The sequence below is a fragment of the Neovison vison genome, chromosome 3 (assembly GCF_020171115.1).
Source record: "Neovison vison isolate M4711 chromosome 3, ASM_NN_V1, whole genome shotgun sequence".
In the NCBI taxonomy this organism is placed as follows: domain Eukaryota; kingdom Metazoa; phylum Chordata; class Mammalia; order Carnivora; family Mustelidae; genus Neogale; species Neogale vison.
The window spans coordinates 104432937-104452232 of NC_058093.1; the positions used below are offsets into that span (position 1 = coordinate 104432937).

The 19296-nt window shown below is 38.2% G+C and overlaps 1 protein-coding gene across 5 annotated transcripts in view; it reads left to right on the forward strand.

The window, feature by feature from the left end:
- EPB41L5 (erythrocyte membrane protein band 4.1 like 5) overlaps positions 1-19296 on the forward strand; it is a 140274-nt gene that overhangs the window by 24663 nt on the left and 96315 nt on the right. For all 5 annotated transcript variants that reach the window (XM_044242630.1, XM_044242632.1, XM_044242634.1 and 2 more), the window contains 2 exons: positions 17119-17161; positions 18368-18446. In XM_044242630.1, coding sequence (XP_044098565.1) covers positions 17119-17161; positions 18368-18446 — 122 coding nt within the window. The remainder of the gene's footprint in view (positions 1-17118; positions 17162-18367; positions 18447-19296) is intronic.

Here is a 19296-nt window from a genome sequence, read left to right on the forward strand (position 1 = left end):
GAACATCTTGGCTAAATTTACCGCTGTTAATGCTAGCTACAATTTTTTTTTTCTCTGATTTCCATACCCTTAGTCCCCTTTCCTGAGTTTAAAAGAAATTAAGCATAAACATTTTGTAATAAGAGTACTGGTTACATTTTGGCACACCCATACAATGGAATACTCTGCAGCTCATTAAAAATGGTGACTTTTAAAGTGTACTAATTGACATAGAATAATGTAGGAAAAAAAGGGTTACAGAACAATATATTTGAGGTTTTTTATTTAAAAAAAGGGGGGGGCATCTGGGTGGCTTAGTCCTTAGGTGTCTGCCTTAGGCTCAGATCATGATCCCAGGGTTCTGGGATCGAGCTACACATTGGGCTCCCTGGGGAGGCCTACTTCTCCCTCTCCCACTCTGCCTACTTGTATTCTCTCTCTTGCTGTGTCTCTGTCAAATAAAAAGTAAATCTTAAAAAAAAAAAGGGTGGTATTATGTACACATATATGTATGAAAATATTTGCAAAGCTATTTCCCATAGTTTCAGAGTTCTCATCTCTGGATGGAGTTTGTAGAGGAGGTCTTTCTTTTATTTTTCATTTTAATGTTTCTCTCCAGTTGGACTAAATCCATTGAGGGCAGGGGATGAGTCTTATTTACCGCTGTTGCCCAGCACGTAGTGGACATATAAAATATTTATCAAATTAAATTCTGGTGCACTACTTTGATCTAAAGGCTTGGTTGACTGTTGAGTTTAATATAATTCATCAGTCATCTTACAAATAATGGAATTACAGTCTTGCAATCAGTGAAAAAATAAATATGTTAGGGATAAATAATTCAAAGCTTCCTTTTTTCTGAGGGGTTGTGAAGGAAAAGAGGTAGAAATATGCCAGCATTAAGTTTCAGGTTCCTTCTTTCCTTAGGATACATAAATACAGTAGTCTCTATCCATGGTTTCACTTCCATGATTTCAGTTACCCATGTTCAACCCCAGTCTGGAAGCAGGTGATCTTCCTTCTGACAGAAGGTTATTGGTAGCCTAAAGCTACATCATAGTGCCTACACCATTCACCTTGCTTCATCTCATCATGTAGGTGTTTTACCATCTCACGGCATCATGAGAAGGGTGAGTACGGTACAGTAAGATACTGTCAGAGACAGAGACCACATTAACAAAATTTTATTATGGTATATAGTTATAATTGTTCTATTTTATTACTAGTTATTGTTATTAATATCTTACTGTGCCTAATTTACACATTAAACTCTAAAAGTATGTATAGGGAAAAATACAGTATATATTGGGTTTGGTACTATCTGTGATTTCAGGCATCCACCAGGGGTCTTGGAATGTATCTTCCACAAATAAGTTGGGGGGGGGTTGGGGAGCTATTGTAATTGGGGGAAAGAAATAGACATGCAGCTTTAGGTAAGTTGTATTATTTACTCTTTGTTAATATCAGTAATTACTGAATTACTAGATCCATTAATTTTTTCCCTTCATTTGATACACATATAGTGCCTTTCTTTTGGCCATAATAAGTTTTTAGTAAAGCCAGTATTAGAACTCTTTTTTTTTTTTAAGGTTTTATATCTACACCCCACATGAGTCTTGAACTCATGACCCTGAGATCAAGAATGCAACCACATGCTCCTCTAACTGAGCCAGCCAGGCGCCCTAGAACTTTAATCCCTACTCTTTTTAGTTGTAACTTATCCTTTCCAAACCCAGAAATCTAGGCATTAAGATTAAATTTTAGTAAGATTTACTTTTTGTTTTTGCTGTTACTGACATACACTATGTGCGTTGAGCTGGAAAAACAATAGCTGGTAGATGAAAGCTATTCAAAATGACCTCCAGATAAAATTTTACATGTTCTTGGGGCACTTGGGTGACTCAGTGAGTTAAAGGCTCTGCCTTCGGCTAAGGTCATGATCCCAGGGTCCTGGGATCGAGCCACATCGGGCTCTCTGTTCAGCGGGGAGCCTGCTTCCCTTCCTCTCTCTCTGCCTGCTTGTGATCTCTGTCTGTCAAATAAATAAATGAAATCTTTAAAAAAAAATTTCATATGTTCTTAAAGTGCTGACTCACACAATTCTATAATTTTATGACATCAGTAAGCATAGAAAAAACTCTCAGGTATTTGTCATGTGGCCAGATTTAACCCCAGAATAAAATAAAATTGATACTTCGCAAACAGGTCAGTTTATTGGTGAAGATAGTGAACTCGATCAAGTGAAGTTTTTGGCTAGGGTCATCTGTGTCAACTAATTTAGCACTATGATTTTCGTGTCTGTCTTATTTAGTGTAAGGGTAGAATCCAAAGAATGTTGAGGCAGGGTAAAAAAATGACCCAAACCAGATTAAGACACTACATAAAAAGAGAACTATGGGCCAACATCTCTGATGAACAGAGATACAGAAATCCTCAACAAAGTGTTAGCAAACCAAATCCAATACCATTCACCACAATCACTTGGAATTTATTCCCGGGATGCAAAGGTAGTTCAGTATTGGCATATCAGTCAGTGTGATACGTATCAGTAAGTAAAAGGATAAAAACCATTTGATCATTTCAGTAGATGCAGAAAAAGCGTCTGACAAAGTACTACATCCATTCATGATAAAAGCCCTCAACAAGGTAGATTTAGAAGGAACATACCTCAACATATAAAGGCCATATGTGAAAAACTGACAGCTAACCTTATACTCAATATTGACAAATGGAGAGGTTTTCTCCAAAATCAGGAACAAGACAAGGATGTTCACTCTCAACACTGTTATTCACCATAGTACTGGAAGTTCTAGCAATCACGTAAGAAAAAGGATTAAAAGGCATTCAAATTGGTGTGTTTTTTGTTCGCTTGTTTTTTAAAGATTGATTTATTTATTTGAGATAGAGCAAAAAAGAAAGCGTGAGCAGGAGGGAGAGGGAGAAGCAGACTCCCCACTGAGCAGGGAACCTGATGTGGGGCTCAGTCCCACGACTTTGAGATCATGACCTGAGCCAAAGTCCTATACTTAACCGACTGAGCCACCCAGGTGCCCCAGAGACATCCAGGTGAGTAAGGAAGAAGTAAAACTTCAACTGTTTGCAGATGCATGGTATTATATATAGAAAGCCTTAAAGACTCCACCAAAAACCCGTTAGTGCATTTCTGTACACTAATAGTGAAGCAGCAGCAGGAGAAATTAAGAAAGCAATCTCAGGTACAGTTGCACCAATACCTGGGAATAAACTTAACCAAGGGAGTGAAAGACCTGTAACTATAAAACATAAAACTGTAAAACATTGATGATAGAATTTGAACAACACAAAGAAATAGATTATTCCATGCTTACGGATTGGGAGAACAAATTCTGTTAAAATGTCCATACTACCCAAAGTAATCTGTAGATTTAATGCAATCTCTATCAATATATCAATAGCATCTTTTACAGAGCTAGAACAAATAATCCTAAAATTTGTACAGAACCACAGAATACCCCAAATAGCTAAAACAGTCTTGAAAACAAAAGAGCTGGAGGTACCACAATCCCAGATTTCAAGTTACACTACAAAGCTACAGTAATCAACACAGCATGGCACTGGTGCAAAAATAAACACATAGGTCAATGGAATGGGATAAAAAGCTTAGATTTTAGTTTTTTATTTACATGACAGAGAGAGGAAGATCACAAGTAGGCAGAGAGGCAGGCAGAGAGAGAGGGAGAGGCAGGCTCCCTGCTGAGCAGAGAGCCCGATGCGGGGCTCGATCCCAGGACCCTGAGATCATGACCTGAGCCGAAGGCAGAGGCTTAACCCACTGAGCCACTCAGGTGCCCCGATAAAAAGTTTAGAAACAAGCCCACAATTACATGGTCTTTTGCAAAAGCAGCAAGAATATACAATGGGGAAATCAGCCTCTTCAACAAATGGTGTTGGGAAAATTGGACAACTACATGCAAAATAATGAAACTGGATCACCTTCTTAAGTCATACACAAAACTAAACTCAAAATGGATTTTCGAGACCTATATGTGAATGAAACCTGAAACTGTAAAAAGCCTAGAAGAGAGCATAAGTAGAAGTTTTTCTGACATCAGCCATAGCAGCATTAGGGGAAATAAAAATAAAAATAAACTTTTGGGACGACATGCAAATAAAATGTAACCTACTGAATGGAAGAATATATTTGCAAATGACATATCTGATAAAAGGTTAGTATCTAAAATATATAAAGAGCTTATACAACTCAGATCTTAAAAAAACAAATTATCCAATTAAAAAATGGGCAGAAGACATGAGCAGACATTTCTGCAAAAAAGACATCCAGATAACCAACAGACACATGAAAAGATGCTTATCCTCACTTACCATCAGGGAAATGCAAATCAAACTGACAATGAGATGCCTGTCAGACCTGTCAGAATGGCTAAAGTAAAAAATAACAAATGTTGGTGAGGATGTGGAGAAAAAGGAACACTTTATATACTGTTAGTGGGAATGTGAACTGATGCAGTCACTGTGCAAAACAGTATAGAGGTTCCTTAAAAAAGTAAGAATAGAACTACCCTATGATCCAGGAATTGCACTATTGGGTATTTACCCAAAGAATACAAAAACACTCACTCAGAGGATATATACACCTCTGTGTTTATTGCAGCATCATTAATTTGACAATAGTGAAATTATGGAAGCAGCCCAGATGTCCAGTGATAGATGAATGGATAAAGAAGAGGTGGTATATATCTCCAGTGGACTATTATTCACCCATAAAAAAGAACGATACTATGCCATTTGCAACAAAATGGATGGAGCTAGAAGGTATAACGCTAAGCAAAATAAGTCAGAGAAAGACAAATACATTTGATTGTTTCACTCATATGTGGAATTTAAGAAGCAAAACAAATGAACAAAGGGGAAGAAAGAGATAAGCCTACAGACTCTTAATTATAGAGAACAGGGCACCTATGTGGCTCATTCAGTTAAGCATCTGCCTTTGGCTCAGGTCAGGATCCCAGGTTCCTGGGATGGAGTCCTGCATAGGGCTCTCTGCTCAGTGGGGAGCCTGCTTCTCCTTCTACTCTTCTCCCCCTGCTTGTGATCTGTCTCCTTCTCTCTCACTTTCTCTCTCTCAAATAAATAAAATCTTTAACAAAAAATTAATAGAGAACAAAACTGATGGTTACCGGAGCGGGGAGCTGAGTGGGCAAATAGGTGATAGGAATTAATGAGTACACTTAAGCACTAAGTAATGTACAGAATTGTTGAATCACTATATATTACTGGAAACTAATATAACACTGTATGTTAACTATACTGTAATTAAAATAAAAACCTTGAAAAATGATCAAGGAATTACGTGTTACATTTCAATCTTAAATATATTGTATGTATGCCTATATATATAAAATCAGTGTGTTAAAGTTTAGTTTATTGGTCATTTCAGATAATTCCGAAATATGTACGACTGGAATTATGCATTTACTTTTCTTCCTGTGAATATGTAAAATCTGAGTTTGCTCTTGTTTACTTTTGCTTATACCAGCTCATTTTATGTTCACATACACATTTAATGTGTAGTTGAAATAATGTCATATTTACAGAAAAGTTGTAAGAACAGTGTAAATAAATATTTTTGTGGAACCATTTGAGAAATAGTTGCAGGTGTCTCATCGCCCCTGAATTCTTTAGTGTATTTTTCCCACAAGTATATTCTGTATAGCTTAGTGCAGCCATCAAAACCAGGAAGTTGACATTGTGACATTACCACCATCTAATCCTCAGACTCCATTCATATTCTCCAGTTGTCTGTACAGTGGCCTTTCTAGCCAAAGGGTCTAGTTCAGAATCATGTTTTACATTCAGTTGTTAGATTTCTTCAGTTGCCTTCATCTTGGAATATTGTGGTCCCTCAGTCTTACTTTGCCTTTCACACTTCTGAAGATACAGGTCAGTTATTTTATGGGCTGTACCTGTTTGGGTTTGGCTGGTGTTTCCTCGTGAAGTAGGTTAATCTTAGATACTTTGGCAGGAAAATAGGTGAAGTGATGCTGTGTTTCCTTATTCTATCAAGTGACGTTTAATTTTATTTTGTCCTATTACTGGTGATCTTAACTTTTAACTTTGAATCTTTTTTTTTTTTAACAGGATGGAGAGGGGCCTTGGCGGTAGGGAGACAGAGAGAGAGAGAATGAGAGAGAATATCTTTCTTTTTTAAAAAATTTTTTATTGTGTTATGTTAGTCGCCATATAATACATTATTAGTTTTTTTTTTTTTTAAGATTTTTTATTTGTTTATTTGACAGAGAGGGATCACAAGCAGGCAGAGAGGCAGGCAGAGAGAGAGGAGGAAGCAGGCTCCCTGCCGAGCAGAGAGCTGGATGCGGGCCTCGATCCCAGGACCCTGAGATCATGACCTGAGCCCAAGGCAGCGGCTTAACCCACTGAGCCACCCAGGCACCCTACATTATTATTTTTTGATGTAGTGTTCCAAGAGTCATTGTTTACATGTAACATCCAGTGCTTCATGCAATGCATGTCCTCCTTAATACCCACTACCAGGCTTACCCATCCCCCCACGCCCGCCCCTGTGAAACCCTCAGTTTGTTTCTCAGAGTCCACAGTCTGTCATGCTTCATCTCCCCCCTCTGATTTCTTCACTTTTCCTTTCCTTCTCCTAATGTCCTCCATGTTATTCCTTATGTTCCACAAGTAAGTGAAACCATATAATAATTGACTTTGAGAGAGAATATCTTAAGCAGGCTCCAGGCTCAGTGTGGAGCCTAACATGGGGCCTGATCTCAAAACGTTGAGATAATGACCTGAGCCAAAAATCAAGAGTTGGATGCTTAACCAACAGAGCCACCCCAAGTGTCCTGAAACTTTGATCCTTTGATTAAGGTAGTGTAATTAAGTTTTTCTTTTTTTTCTTTGTCTCTTTTTTTTCTTTCTTTTTTTTTCTTTTGTGTACAGTTACATTGACAAGACTTTCTTATCAAACTTTATTTATTTATTATTTACTTGACAGATCACAAGCAGGCAGAGAGGCAGGCAGAGAGAGGGGGGGAAGCAGACTCCCTGTTGAGCTCAGAGCCTGACTTGGGGCTCAGTCCTAGGACCCCGAGGTCATGACCTGAGTTGAAACTAAGAGTTGGCCATCCAACTGACTGTGCCACCCAGGTGCTCCCAAGATTCAGACCTTCTGCTCTGAGAAAGACCCTGTTAAGAGGGTAAAAAGCCAGGTTATACACCAGGAGAAGACTGACAAGGAGATCAATATGTAAAGAACTAAACTCAACAGTTATAAAACGGAAGACATGAAGAGTTATTTAACTGAAGAGAATGTATAGATGGTATACAAATACATGAAAAGAGGTTAGGCATCAGTAGGTATCAGGGAAATGCAAATTAAGACCTTGATGAGGCATCAGCACAACACATGTTTTAGAATAGCTAAAATAAAAAGAGTGACAATTCCAACTGCTAACTGAGGATGTGGAGAAATTGGGCCTCTCATATTGGTATCAAGAATATAAAAATGTTAACAGCCATTATGGAAAATAATCTGTCAGTTTCCTAAAATAGTAAATATACATTAACCATATAATTCAGCATTTGTATGCATGACCATTTATCCCAGAGAAGTGAAGACTTATTTCCTTAAAAAACCTGGGCATGATTATTTGTAGCAGCTATATTTGTAATAGAAAAAACTTGGGGGGAAAAAAAAGGTCATGTAGTTGTTTGATTAAATCAACTGTGAACACTGTTCAACAATAGAAAAATACCTATTGATTCTATGGATACTCAGAACAACTTGGATGGATTTCAGGGGCAATATGGTGAGTGAAAAAAGCCAATCTCAAAAGGTCATATACTGTATAATTCCACTTACATAGCGTTCTTGAAAAGACAAAATTGTGAAGATCATATTAATGTTGCTAGGGTTTAAGGAAGTTGGAAGTGGGGGGGCGAGTGTGTATTACTATATCACGTGAACTGTCAAGGAGTCGTGAGCATCTTTTGTTGTTGTTAATAGATTATTTCTTTACAGTGATAGCGGTATTAGTTACAGAAGTCCAGACTTGTAGTAAAATGATGTATAACATAGTACTAAGGTCAGTTTCCTGATTTTAATTTGTACTATGGTAATGTTAGATGTAACCATTGGGGGAAGGTGGGGATGGGACAAACTACCTCTCACTACTATCATTGTAACTTCCTGTGAATATTTCATAATAAGTTTTTTTAAAGAATAAGAAAAATAGGGGTGCCTGGGTGGCTCAGTGATTAAGTGTCTGCCTTCAGCTTAGGTCATGATTTCAGCATCCTGGGATCGAGCCCCACATTGGGCATCCTCTCAGGGAGCCTACTTCTCCCTCTCCCTCTGCTGCTCCCCCTGCTTGTGCTCTCTCTGTGTCTGTCTGTCTCTCCCCTCTCTATGTCAAATGAAAAATAAAATCTTAAAAAAAAAAAAAGAAAAATAGAGTCTGGGCCGAACAAATTAAGTGTCAGGGCCAAGATTTAACCCTTTGGCCTATGTTAGTGCCCTTTGGTGAAGTTTTTCAAGTTTCATATTTAGAGCTTAGAATTTTAACTGGTCCATCAAAGTTTTTTTGTTCTGTTTTGTTCTTCATTTATTTTGAGAGGGAGTAAGGGACGGAAGGGAGGGGAAAGAATCTTCCTTAAGCAGATTCTGTGCTGAGTGCAGAGCCCAACTCAGGGCTCAATCTTAGGACCCTGAGATCATGACAAGAGCCGAAATCAAGAGTTGCCATTTGGAATGCCTGGGTGGCTCAGTCACTTAAGCATCTGCCTTGGGCTCAGCGTCATGATCTCAGGGTCTTGGGATTGAGTCCTGCATTAGGTTCCTTGCTAGGCAGGGAGCCTGCTTCTCCCTCTGCCTGCAGGTCCCCTGCTTGTGTGTGCGTGCACGCTTGCGTGCTCTCGCTCTCTCTCTTTCTCTCTCTGACAAATAAATGAATAAAATCTTTAAAAAAAAAAAAAAAAAGTTGGTGCTTAAGCAGCTGAGCCACCCAGGTGCCCCGGTCCATTAACTTCTTAGAGTTATCTAGAGTGTAGACGCTTTTGTCATGTTTTAGGAAAGGGAAACAAAAGATAGCATTTCCCCTTTACTTGGGAAAGAAGGAAAATTAACAGGTTTTTTTTTTTTTTTTGCCTTTTTAAAAAGTTGATTTGATAGCTTGTATTGGTTCTGTATATATTGTTTAAACTTCCCTTGTTCTCTGTGTAAAAATCCCAAGTAAATTGTCAGCACACAGTATTCAGCAGCATATTAAAAGTATAAGTAACACATTTTGATCAGGTTGAGTTTATTCTCAGAAATGCAAGGATGAGGGGCAGCTGGGTGGCTCAGTCATTAAGCATCTGCCTTTGACTCAGGTCATGATCCTGGGGTCCTGGGTTTGAGTCCCACATTGGGCTGCTTGCTCAGCGGGAAGCCTGCTTCTCCCTCTCCCACTCCCCTGCTCGTGTTCCCTCTCTCTCTGTGTCTCTTTCTGTCAAATAAATAAAATCTTTTTTTTTTTTTTTTAATATTTTATTTATTTATTTGACAGAGATCACCAGTAGGCAGAGAGGCAGGCAGAGAGAGAGGAGGAAGCAGGCTCCCGGCAGAGCAGAGAGCCGGACGCGGGGCTTGATCAGGACCCGAGCTGAAGGCAGAGGCTTTAACCCACTGAGCCACCCAGGCGCCCCATAAATAAAATCTTTAATTAAAAAAAAGAAAAAGGCGCCTGGGTGGCTCAGTGGGTTAAAGCTTCTGCCTTCACCTCAGGTCATGATCTCAGGGTCCAGAGAGCAAGTCCTGCATGGGCTCTCAGCTCAGCAGGGAGCCTGCTTTCTACCCCCCACCTCCCCGCCTACTTGTGATCTCTGTCAAATAAATAAATAAAATCTTTGAAAAAAAATAAAATAAAAAAAATGCGAGGATGATTCAGTATCGATTGAGATAATTTGTCATATATGGTTTTTCATGCCATTTGTTTCCTGTCGTTGTTTTAAGAGGATTGTACTTTCTTGCTCAGTTGCTATCAGGCTCGGCTTTGTGTCTTGCCTCTGGCAGTGGAATCTGAGTTGATGTGCTGTGTGCCAATTCTGAGCAGTTTAACCCTTCATTGATGCTTGTTACTGCTTTGGCATATACTTAATTGAAACTACATTAAAAAAGGATTGAAACTGAAATCTTTATCACAAAGAAAATAAAGTAACTTGATTAGTTGAAGTTTATGGTATTTAAAGACAACACTGTATGGAAATGGAAGTGGAGAGGTTAAATCCAAAGCTGAAGGCTAGAAAACACTTAATTGTCTAGTGGAACACAGGTAAATGTGTTAACAGGTGCATACCGGGAGGCTGCAGCAGTCCTTTCATTTGATAGTAGATCCAAGCTCATTGAGTTAAATAGGCTGTTCTCCTTTCAGTTTTAGAGTTCAACTATTTCAGGTACTGTAGGCAAAATGTGTGAGATGTGTTTGTCTTGCTGACCTTCAGTTATCTGAGGTTGTGCAGATAACACTTTAGAATTCTTATCAAGTGGTATTTTGATGGACTTTTAAGCCTCTTCTTTCTAGCCCCAGAAATCCTGGACTAAAACATCATGGACTTTGGCCAGTATGGAATTGACCTTTCAGTCTGTGTAGCTCTATTCAACTTTAGAGGCGGACTTTTTCCCATTTTAGGTGCTGAGTGGACATGTGGAACAACCTATGTAGGTGGTATGTGTAGAGAACAGACGTGGTGAATACTCAGTCACTTTACTCTCTTTCTGTGCAGATACCTCATTATTAACCAGACAACAATAACAACCACCACCCTAGATTAATAGAGGAGTGATAGAAGCATTTTTATTAAAGACAAGATGATAACTTGCCTATTATTACCAGTGTTATTTAATTTCATAACAGAAGTGCCAGCAATGCAGTTAAAGTTGTTTTATTTTAAAGGCTGGAAAGGAGGAGGTAAAATTACCATTGTTGGCAGGTGATTGGATTATACATTAACTAAGAACCTAACAAACAATAGGATTCAATAAAATAGTGGGGAGTGAAAAATATGTAGAAATAAATAGTGTATATTAAATATATGTCCATATTGTAACACACAGGCACACATATATTTGTTAAATAAGGAGAAACTGTAAAAAGTATATTTCCAAAATAGATTACATGGTCTCTCTGGAGAGTGAGTATAAAACCTGCCTCACCTACATTTCCATTATTAATTTGACTTTTAAGAATTTTAAGAAGGCATATTAATAATATGAAGAAAGGCACAGTGGGAAATATATTTTAATGGCTTATCTGACTCTTCTTTTGAAATGTCTTCTAACACAGACTGTTAACACCAAGAAAGTAATCACCCAGGAAGAATTTATAATGAATTTAGACTAAATTGAAGTGTTTTCAGTTAGATTATAGCAATGCACTATATTGGTTCTCCATTTTTATTGCATAGTTTTTTTAACATTTTGTTAATTGTTTAAAATTTTCTTTAAAACGATCTTAATTCAGAGCATAAACCTCTACTTTTCAAAGCAGAAATATTTTTTGCAGATGTAGTTGCTTTGAAAGGTGGTTAACATTTCTCTGTTTTAAAGTCTTTGCTCTTTGAGCAAAAGTAGTAGGGCATTTCTTTAGTAGAGCTGTGTAGGTGGTTAGATCATTTATTTGAAGAGCTGTTTACAGACAGGCTTAGGGACCAGGATGAGGGGGTGTCTGCATGTCAGTGTTTTGGAAGCTCCCTAGATGATTCTTTGATTTAGTTATGTCTGTTGTTTGTGATTACATACTATTAATAATTTCAGATACATGCAGGTAATAATTCTTCTTTCATGCCCAGCTCAGTAGGATGGCTTCCCACATCCTTTGATGGCTAAGTTTATCAACCAGACTTAAAATTAGGAAATTAGAAGGGAGTTTGTTTCCTTTTTAAGGTATAATGGGGAAAGAGGACTGTATTAGTTTTACCTAGGCATGCAAGAATCTATATCTGCATGCTCTCACCTTTATCTTCTAATGTAATATAAATTCAACTCCTAAAGACCCTGATTGACGAAAATCCTATCAGTGCCTGTCTCTGAGTTCTGAATTTTCCAGTCCCTGGGCTTGGAATGTGGAGGAGATGAAAGAAAACAGACTTGAGAATATGCAAACATGAACTCAGACCTTCCAGAAGAACATCACCAGAACTCCCCAGCTCCTAAGTTTCACTTTAAAATGTGCTTGATGCGTTATCTGAGTTTGGGTCATCTTAAGGGAGTGCAGATGTTAAAGCTCTTATATGCAGGTAAAGAAGAGACTAAAATGCCTGCTTGGAAGAAAACTCTGATCCTTTATCTCACTGGCATGATTTTATGTTTCATGTGCCTAGAATAGTAGGGTATAAATGAGATTAAAGGTGTATTTTTTTTTTAATTAAAAAATTTTTTTTTAAGATTTTTATTTATTTATTTGACAGAGATCACAAGTAGGCAGAGAGAGAGAGAGGAGGAAGCAGGGCTTGATCCCAGCACCCTGGGATCAGGACGGGAGCTGAAGGCAGAGGCTTTAACCCCCTGAGCCATCCAGGCGCCCCAAAGGTGTATTTTTGAGACTAGCTGTTACATGTTCTTAAACAGGAACAAATTTAAGTTATAACCATCTAAGAAAGACTATAGATTGTTCTTGAAATAGCATGTGATCTTACATTGTTTCCATCCTTACATTTCTCAACGTTTATTCTGTCAAAATTTATAGTTAGCCTGTTGATGTTCAGTCCATTGTTAATGTTCCCTAGCTTTTACCAACATGTATAAACATTTTTTTTTCCCACTTCCCTGTTTGAAGAAGCTCTGAAAGGAGTCAGAAACCAGTAACATCTTGTTGGATGGTACATGTGGTGATAGAAATTGGGTATTTGGGGGGTGGCCTATTGCAGGGAGTAGAGGGACTGTTGACCGTTTGCTTTTTAATGCTACTCCCATATTAAACCTATATATAAGTAAATTATTTTTATAAAATACTAAAATAAAGGGTCTGTGAGTATTTTAAATAATACGTGCTCCTCATAGAGTAAGTTGAAAATAGAGGAAAGCACAAAGAAGAAAAATATCACCTGCAGTATCCACTCCCTAGAGATAACATCTGTTACTGTTTTGTTATAGATTATCTCAATCCAAAAGAAAAAAAAGCATGTTTTTATATATACACTTGTACATTTTGACAAAACAATTATATTTTGTAACTTGCTTTTTAAATTTTAACAATATATTATAAATAGTTTTCCAGATCCTTAAATATTTGCTTTCCTTGTTTTTAATTGATGCATGGTGTTCTATCATATTGAAATACTTTATTTAACCAGTTCATTCTTGTTGAATATATATATATATCATCTTAACTTTCTCTCACATAATTCCTTTTAAGTAAATCTGTACACATCCATAATTATTTCTAGGTATAGAATTGTTGAGTCAAAGACAGGTATTTTATTTTTTGTTTCAGGGGTACAGGTCTATGATTTATCAGTCTTAACACAAATTACAGTGCTCACCATAGCACATAACCTCCCCAGTGTCCAAAACTGAGCTACTCTGTCCCTCCCACCCACCTCTACTCTAGCATCCCTCAGTCTGTTTCCTGAGATTATGGTTTGTCTCCCTCTCTAGTTTCGTCCTGTTTCATTTTTTTCCCCTCTCTTTCCCTATGATCCTCTGCCTTGTCTCTCAAATTCCATGTATCAGTGAGATCATATGATAATTGCCTTTCTCTGATTGACTTATTTCACTTAGCATAATAGCATCTAGTTCCACCCACCTCTTTGCAAATGGCAAGAGTCCATTTTTTGATAGCTGCATAATATACTACTCCCCCCCATGCACTTGTGTGTGTGTGTTGTGTGTGTAAATATTGTGTGTGTAAGTATGTTGTGTCTGAGTGTATCTTGCCTCTTCTTTATCCATTCTTCCGTCAGTGGACAGCTAGGCTCTTTCCATAGTTTGGCTTTTGTGGACATTGTTGCTATAAACATTGAGGTGAATGTGACCCTTCAGATCACTATGGTTTGTATCTTTGGGGTAAATACCCAGTAGTGCAATTGCTGGGTCATAGGGTAGCTCTGTTTTCAACTTTTTGAGGAACCTCATACTGTTTTCCAGAGTGGCTGCACCAGCTTGCATTCCCACCAGCAGTGTGGAAAGGTTCCCCTTTCTCTGCATTCTCACCAACAGCTGTCATTTCCTGACTTGTGAATTTTAGCCATTCTGACTGGTATGAGGTGGTATCTCATTGAGGTTTTGATTTGTACTTCCCTGATGCCAAGTGATTTGGAGCACTTTTTCATGTGTCTGTTGGCCATTTGGATGTCTTCTTTGAAGAAATGTCTGTTCTTGTCTTCTGTCCATTTCTTGATTGGATTATTTGTTCTTTGGGTTTGATGAATTTGATAAATTCTTTGTAGATTTGGGTACTAGCCCTTTATCTTTTGCGAGTATATTCTCCCATTCTGTCAGTTGTTGTTTTTTGGTTTTGTTGACTGTTTCTTTTGCTGTGCTGAAGCTTTTTATCTTGATGAGATCCATTTTTGCCCTTGCTTCCCTTGCCTTTGGGGATGTGTGTGTGGGGGGGGGGGAGTTGCTGTGGCTGAGGTCAAAGAGGTTGCTGCCTGTGTTCTCCTTAAGGATTTTGATGCATTCCTGACAGACATTTAGGTCTGTCATCCATTTTGAGTCTTATTTTTGTGTGTGGTGTAAGGAGATGGTCCAGTTTCATTCTTCTGCATGTGGTGGTTCAATTTTCGCAACACCATTTGCTAAAGAGATTTTTTCCACTGGACATTATTTCCTGCTTTGTTGAAGATTAATTGACCATAGACTTGAGGGTCCATTTCTGGGCAAAAACAGTTATTTTTAGGGCATCCTTAAATTGCCTCCTGGAACAGTTGTGTTAATTTGCATTCATTATGGTGTAGGAGTAACCCTAACCATAGGCATGTGAGATTGCCCAGGCAACCAGCAGACATCTGTTAATTCATTGCAGTAGAGTAGATAAAACCTGAAGATAGAGCAACTTCTGGGTTTCATTTTGTGAGTAGAAGACTATCTGGGGTATAAAAACTAATTTTATCTTCTATCCAATATGTGATTGGCATCAGACTTTGGTAGGTATTAATATAATTAAGTTTGGGAGTTTGGGATATTGAGTTGCTGGCATTGGCTATGTTGGATGGACTTTTTGCTGTATTAGGTTGACCTCTTTTCTGCTAATAGACTGAATTGTGTTTCTGCTGGCTAGCCTAGGATTCTTTTGGAGGGATGTCCAAAACTGAACAGGTGCTAGATTGAAATAGGCTTAAAAGTGGGTGTCCAACTGAATTTATTAAAAGATGGAGAAGTGGCTGAGGGTGGGGGAGCTCCTGGCTGGCTCAGTCGGTAGAGCATGCAACAACAACTCCTCCTCCTCCTCCTCCTCCTCCTCCTCCTCCTCCTCTTCTTCTTCTTCTTCTTTTTTAAAAGATTTTATTTGTTTGAGAGAGAAAGAGAGAGAGCCAGAGCCTGAGCAGGGGGAAGGAGGCAGAGGGAGAAGAAGAAGCAGACTATCCATTGAGTGGGGAGCCCTGATGTGGGGCTCGATTCTAGGACCTTGAGATCATGACCTGAGCTGAAGGCAGACACTTGACTGTCTGAGCCACCCAGCCACCCCAAGCACGCAACTCTTGATCTCAGGGTTATGAGTTTGAGCCCAGCGTTGGGTGTAGAGATTACTTAAAAATAAAATCTTTAAAAAAAAAAAAAGATGAGAAATGGCTAAATAGCCTATACCCTTGGAATCCAGAGAAAATATTGCATAGTATTTAATTGCCTTTTGAAATGTTAACTGAGCATTTTATTTCAATATGAAGAGGTACGTTGCTTGTACACTGGTAGTTCTGTGAATTTGACTTTCAGATCTTGGGGGAGAATGGAGAGAAGAGGCTCTGCAAATAGTTACAAGGCTATTAACAATGTAGCCTTGTTTACCCAGTCTTTGCCTGTCTGGATTTCTGAAACTGGATTCTTTAGCTCTGTGAACTAGTTAGCACAAGAACACTCCTTTCGTTTTTAGGGTGCTTGGAATTGTAAGCATGCTGGAGAGAACACAATCATGTATATCTTAGTTGGGTGAGTGCACCCTGCCACTGTTAGGATTTTTGGTGTTGTAAAGGGATTAATAGAAGTGAGCTAGGAATAGTTTATCTGTGGAAGCCTCTGGAATTGCCCCTTAATGTCTGTTTGTGTTACAGACATTTCATAGTGCGAAGGTTACAGAAATCAAAAGGCTATTAGTTTTGAAACCAGAAACCTGCTAGACATAATGTTAACATTTTTTATTTGTAAAGCGAAGGAGCAAAGATTGCTTTATTTAATAGGTGAGACCTTAGCTATGAGATAGATCTAATCTTACAGTTTAGGCTCTTTCAAAGAGTACTACTTCTGAGTATTATCTGTTTTGTAAAATTTAAGTGACACTGTTATTTCCCTTCATTTTTGGTTATGAACTCTTAGTAAATCTTACATTTTTATCACAAGAATGAACCAGACAATGGAATATGAGGATACTTTCCTTTTAATTTTAACATTTTTATAAGAGTCATTTTTGGGGAGGGGGATATGAAAACTAAGGGCAGAATTAAAAATGCCATCCTTGTTACTGTGAGGGAGCAGAGGAAATGTTTTAAGAAGTCCTTTATCTGAGGGGCACTTGGGTGACTCTGTTGACTGGCCGGCTCTTGATTTCAGCTTAGGTCATAATCTCAGGGTCCTGGGATTCAGCCCCACATAGAGCTGTGTTCAACGTGGAGTCAGCTTGTCTCTCTTCCTCTGCTCCTCCCCTTTACCCCCATGCTCTTGCTTGCTTACTCTCTCAAATAAAATCTTAAAAAAAAAAAAAAAAAGTCCTATATCTGGTTTTAAGTCACTTTTTGCTTATGTGTCGTAAGTTTGCTGTAGATATTGGGGGCAGGTAATCCTCCCCCATTTTCATTCTCACTTTTGTTTTTCTCTTTGTGAGATATTTTTAATGATCACTGAAGCATGATGAGAATTAACTTTTATTAATGAAAATGTTGAGTTCTGTCATCTGCTTCACATCTGATTTTTGCTTTTGTTTTCAGCACTGGCTAGATGGTACCAAGAGCATCAAAAAGCAAGTAAAAAGTAAGTGTTCAAAAAATTGTGAAAAAGTGAATTTAATTATATTTAATTATGTATTAGAAGCTCTGATTCCTAATAAAGAGATCATATTTCAGATGTATTTCTTAGCATCTCTACTTTCTAAAGATAATTTCAATTTGATACTTTGACCCACCCACTAAGTTAATATAGGATTAATAGTATCTAGAGTCAGGTGCTTTATAGTTTATTTCTTGGAGGATTTGCAACTTGCAAAGGAGATTAACTTCTCACGAGATGCTTAACTTTTAGGAATTTTCCTGTTTGGCATCTGCCCTGCTATATAAAATACTTTGAGACTTTAAAGATGTAACGTTTAAAAATTAAGAGTAATGAAGCGAAACAATTCACATAAAATGTTATTATCCTGGCAATAGTCAGGGGAGGATACCAGTGTCCTATTTGTAATCCCGTTTGTCCTTTGTCATAAGAGGTTTCAGAGCATCTCAACTTTTGTCTTTACAAAATAATGGAACCACTGAGAATTTAGAAGTTAGTAAGGTAGGTGAAATGAATTAGAAATTGAGGGGGGAGCTTGCCATCAGCAGTTAATAACCTAGGCATTACTCAGTACTCAAAAGAAATATAGCTTCTCAGGTGTTTTTAGGGCTGTTAGATTGCACAGTCAAACTTTTATTTGGAAAAAAACAAAAACAAAAAAACCCCTTTTATTTGGTGGTGCCTGGGTGGCTCAGTGGGTTAAGCCTCTGCGTTTGGCTCAGGTCATGGTCCCAGGGTCCTGGCATCGAGCCCCACATCGGGCTCTCTGCTCATTGGGGAGCCTGCTTCCTCCTCTCTCTGCCTTCCTCTGCCTACTTGTGACCTCTCTCTGTCAAGTAAATAAAATCTTAAAAAAAAAACAACAACTTTTATTTGATGCATTTGGCCCAGAACTGTTAGAATTAATCTAGAACTCGCTGTTCTTGGGAGGACAGCTAATTATGATAGTACTGTATGATGGTTGGTACGTTTTAAAAATATGCTGATTGATCTTTTTTGTGTAAGTCAGGCTTTAATTAAGCTGTAAATATTTTGGTGTGTGAAGTATTGCCATAATAACCTGTTATCTTTTGTCTCTACTTCAGTAGACTTTTTTTAAACAAATTTACTGACTGAAAATTCTTAACTTGTTGAATAGTTACATAAAAAGTTAAAGTATTTTTTTGTTTGTTTTTTGTTTTTTAATCACAGTTGGTTCGCCCTATTGTCTGCATCTTCGAGTTAAATTTTATTCCTCAGAACCAAATAATCTTCGTGAAGAGCTAACACGGTAAGATCATTCTAGAGCTATACAGGGTGAAGTTTTGGTCAGCTAGCTAAAGGTGCTAGAAGATGGTCTTTATAATTCTTTCCAGCTTGTAGACCACTAATGAAATGAATCTCTTGCCTTTGGTTAAGACCTCTCAGACAATAGAATTTCATTTTAGGGGCGCCTGGGTGGCTTGGGTCTCTGCCTTTCGCTCAGGTCATGATCTTAGGGTCCTGGGATGGAGCCCCCCATCGGGCTCTCATCTCAGCAGGGAGCCTGCTTCCTCCTCTCTCTCCGCCTGCCTCTCTGCCTGCCTCTCTGCCTACTTATGGTCTCTGTCTGTCAAATAAATAAAATCTTTAAAAAAAAAAACAGAATTTCATTTTAGGACAGTTTTTTTTTTTTTTTTTAAGATTTTTATTTATCCATTTGAGAGAGATACGGAGATAGAGACGGTGGGGACAGGGAGAGACAGAGAGTACAAGCAAGGGGAAAGGCAGAGGGAGTTGGAGAAGCAGACTCCCTGCTGAGCTGGGAGCTCGACAGGGGGCTCAGTCCCAAGACCTGGAAATCATGACCTGACCCAAAGGCAGATGCTTAACCATGTGAGCCACCCAGGTGCTCCAGGACAGTGTTTTTAAGTGTACAATTTTTTTTTTCCTTTATCAGTTTTTCAAATAAAAAGTTGGTTCTCTATCATCCTGTAAAGGTAACTAGTAAGTTCTTTTTTTTTTTTTTTAAAGTATCATTATCAACTCATGGGTTTTAAACATGACTGTATGGTTGACTGTATTGCCGTATTATATTTATTGAGATGTTGTGTTTATTGATGTTCAGAATGATCTATCTTTGGCCACTGAGAGTTTATTCA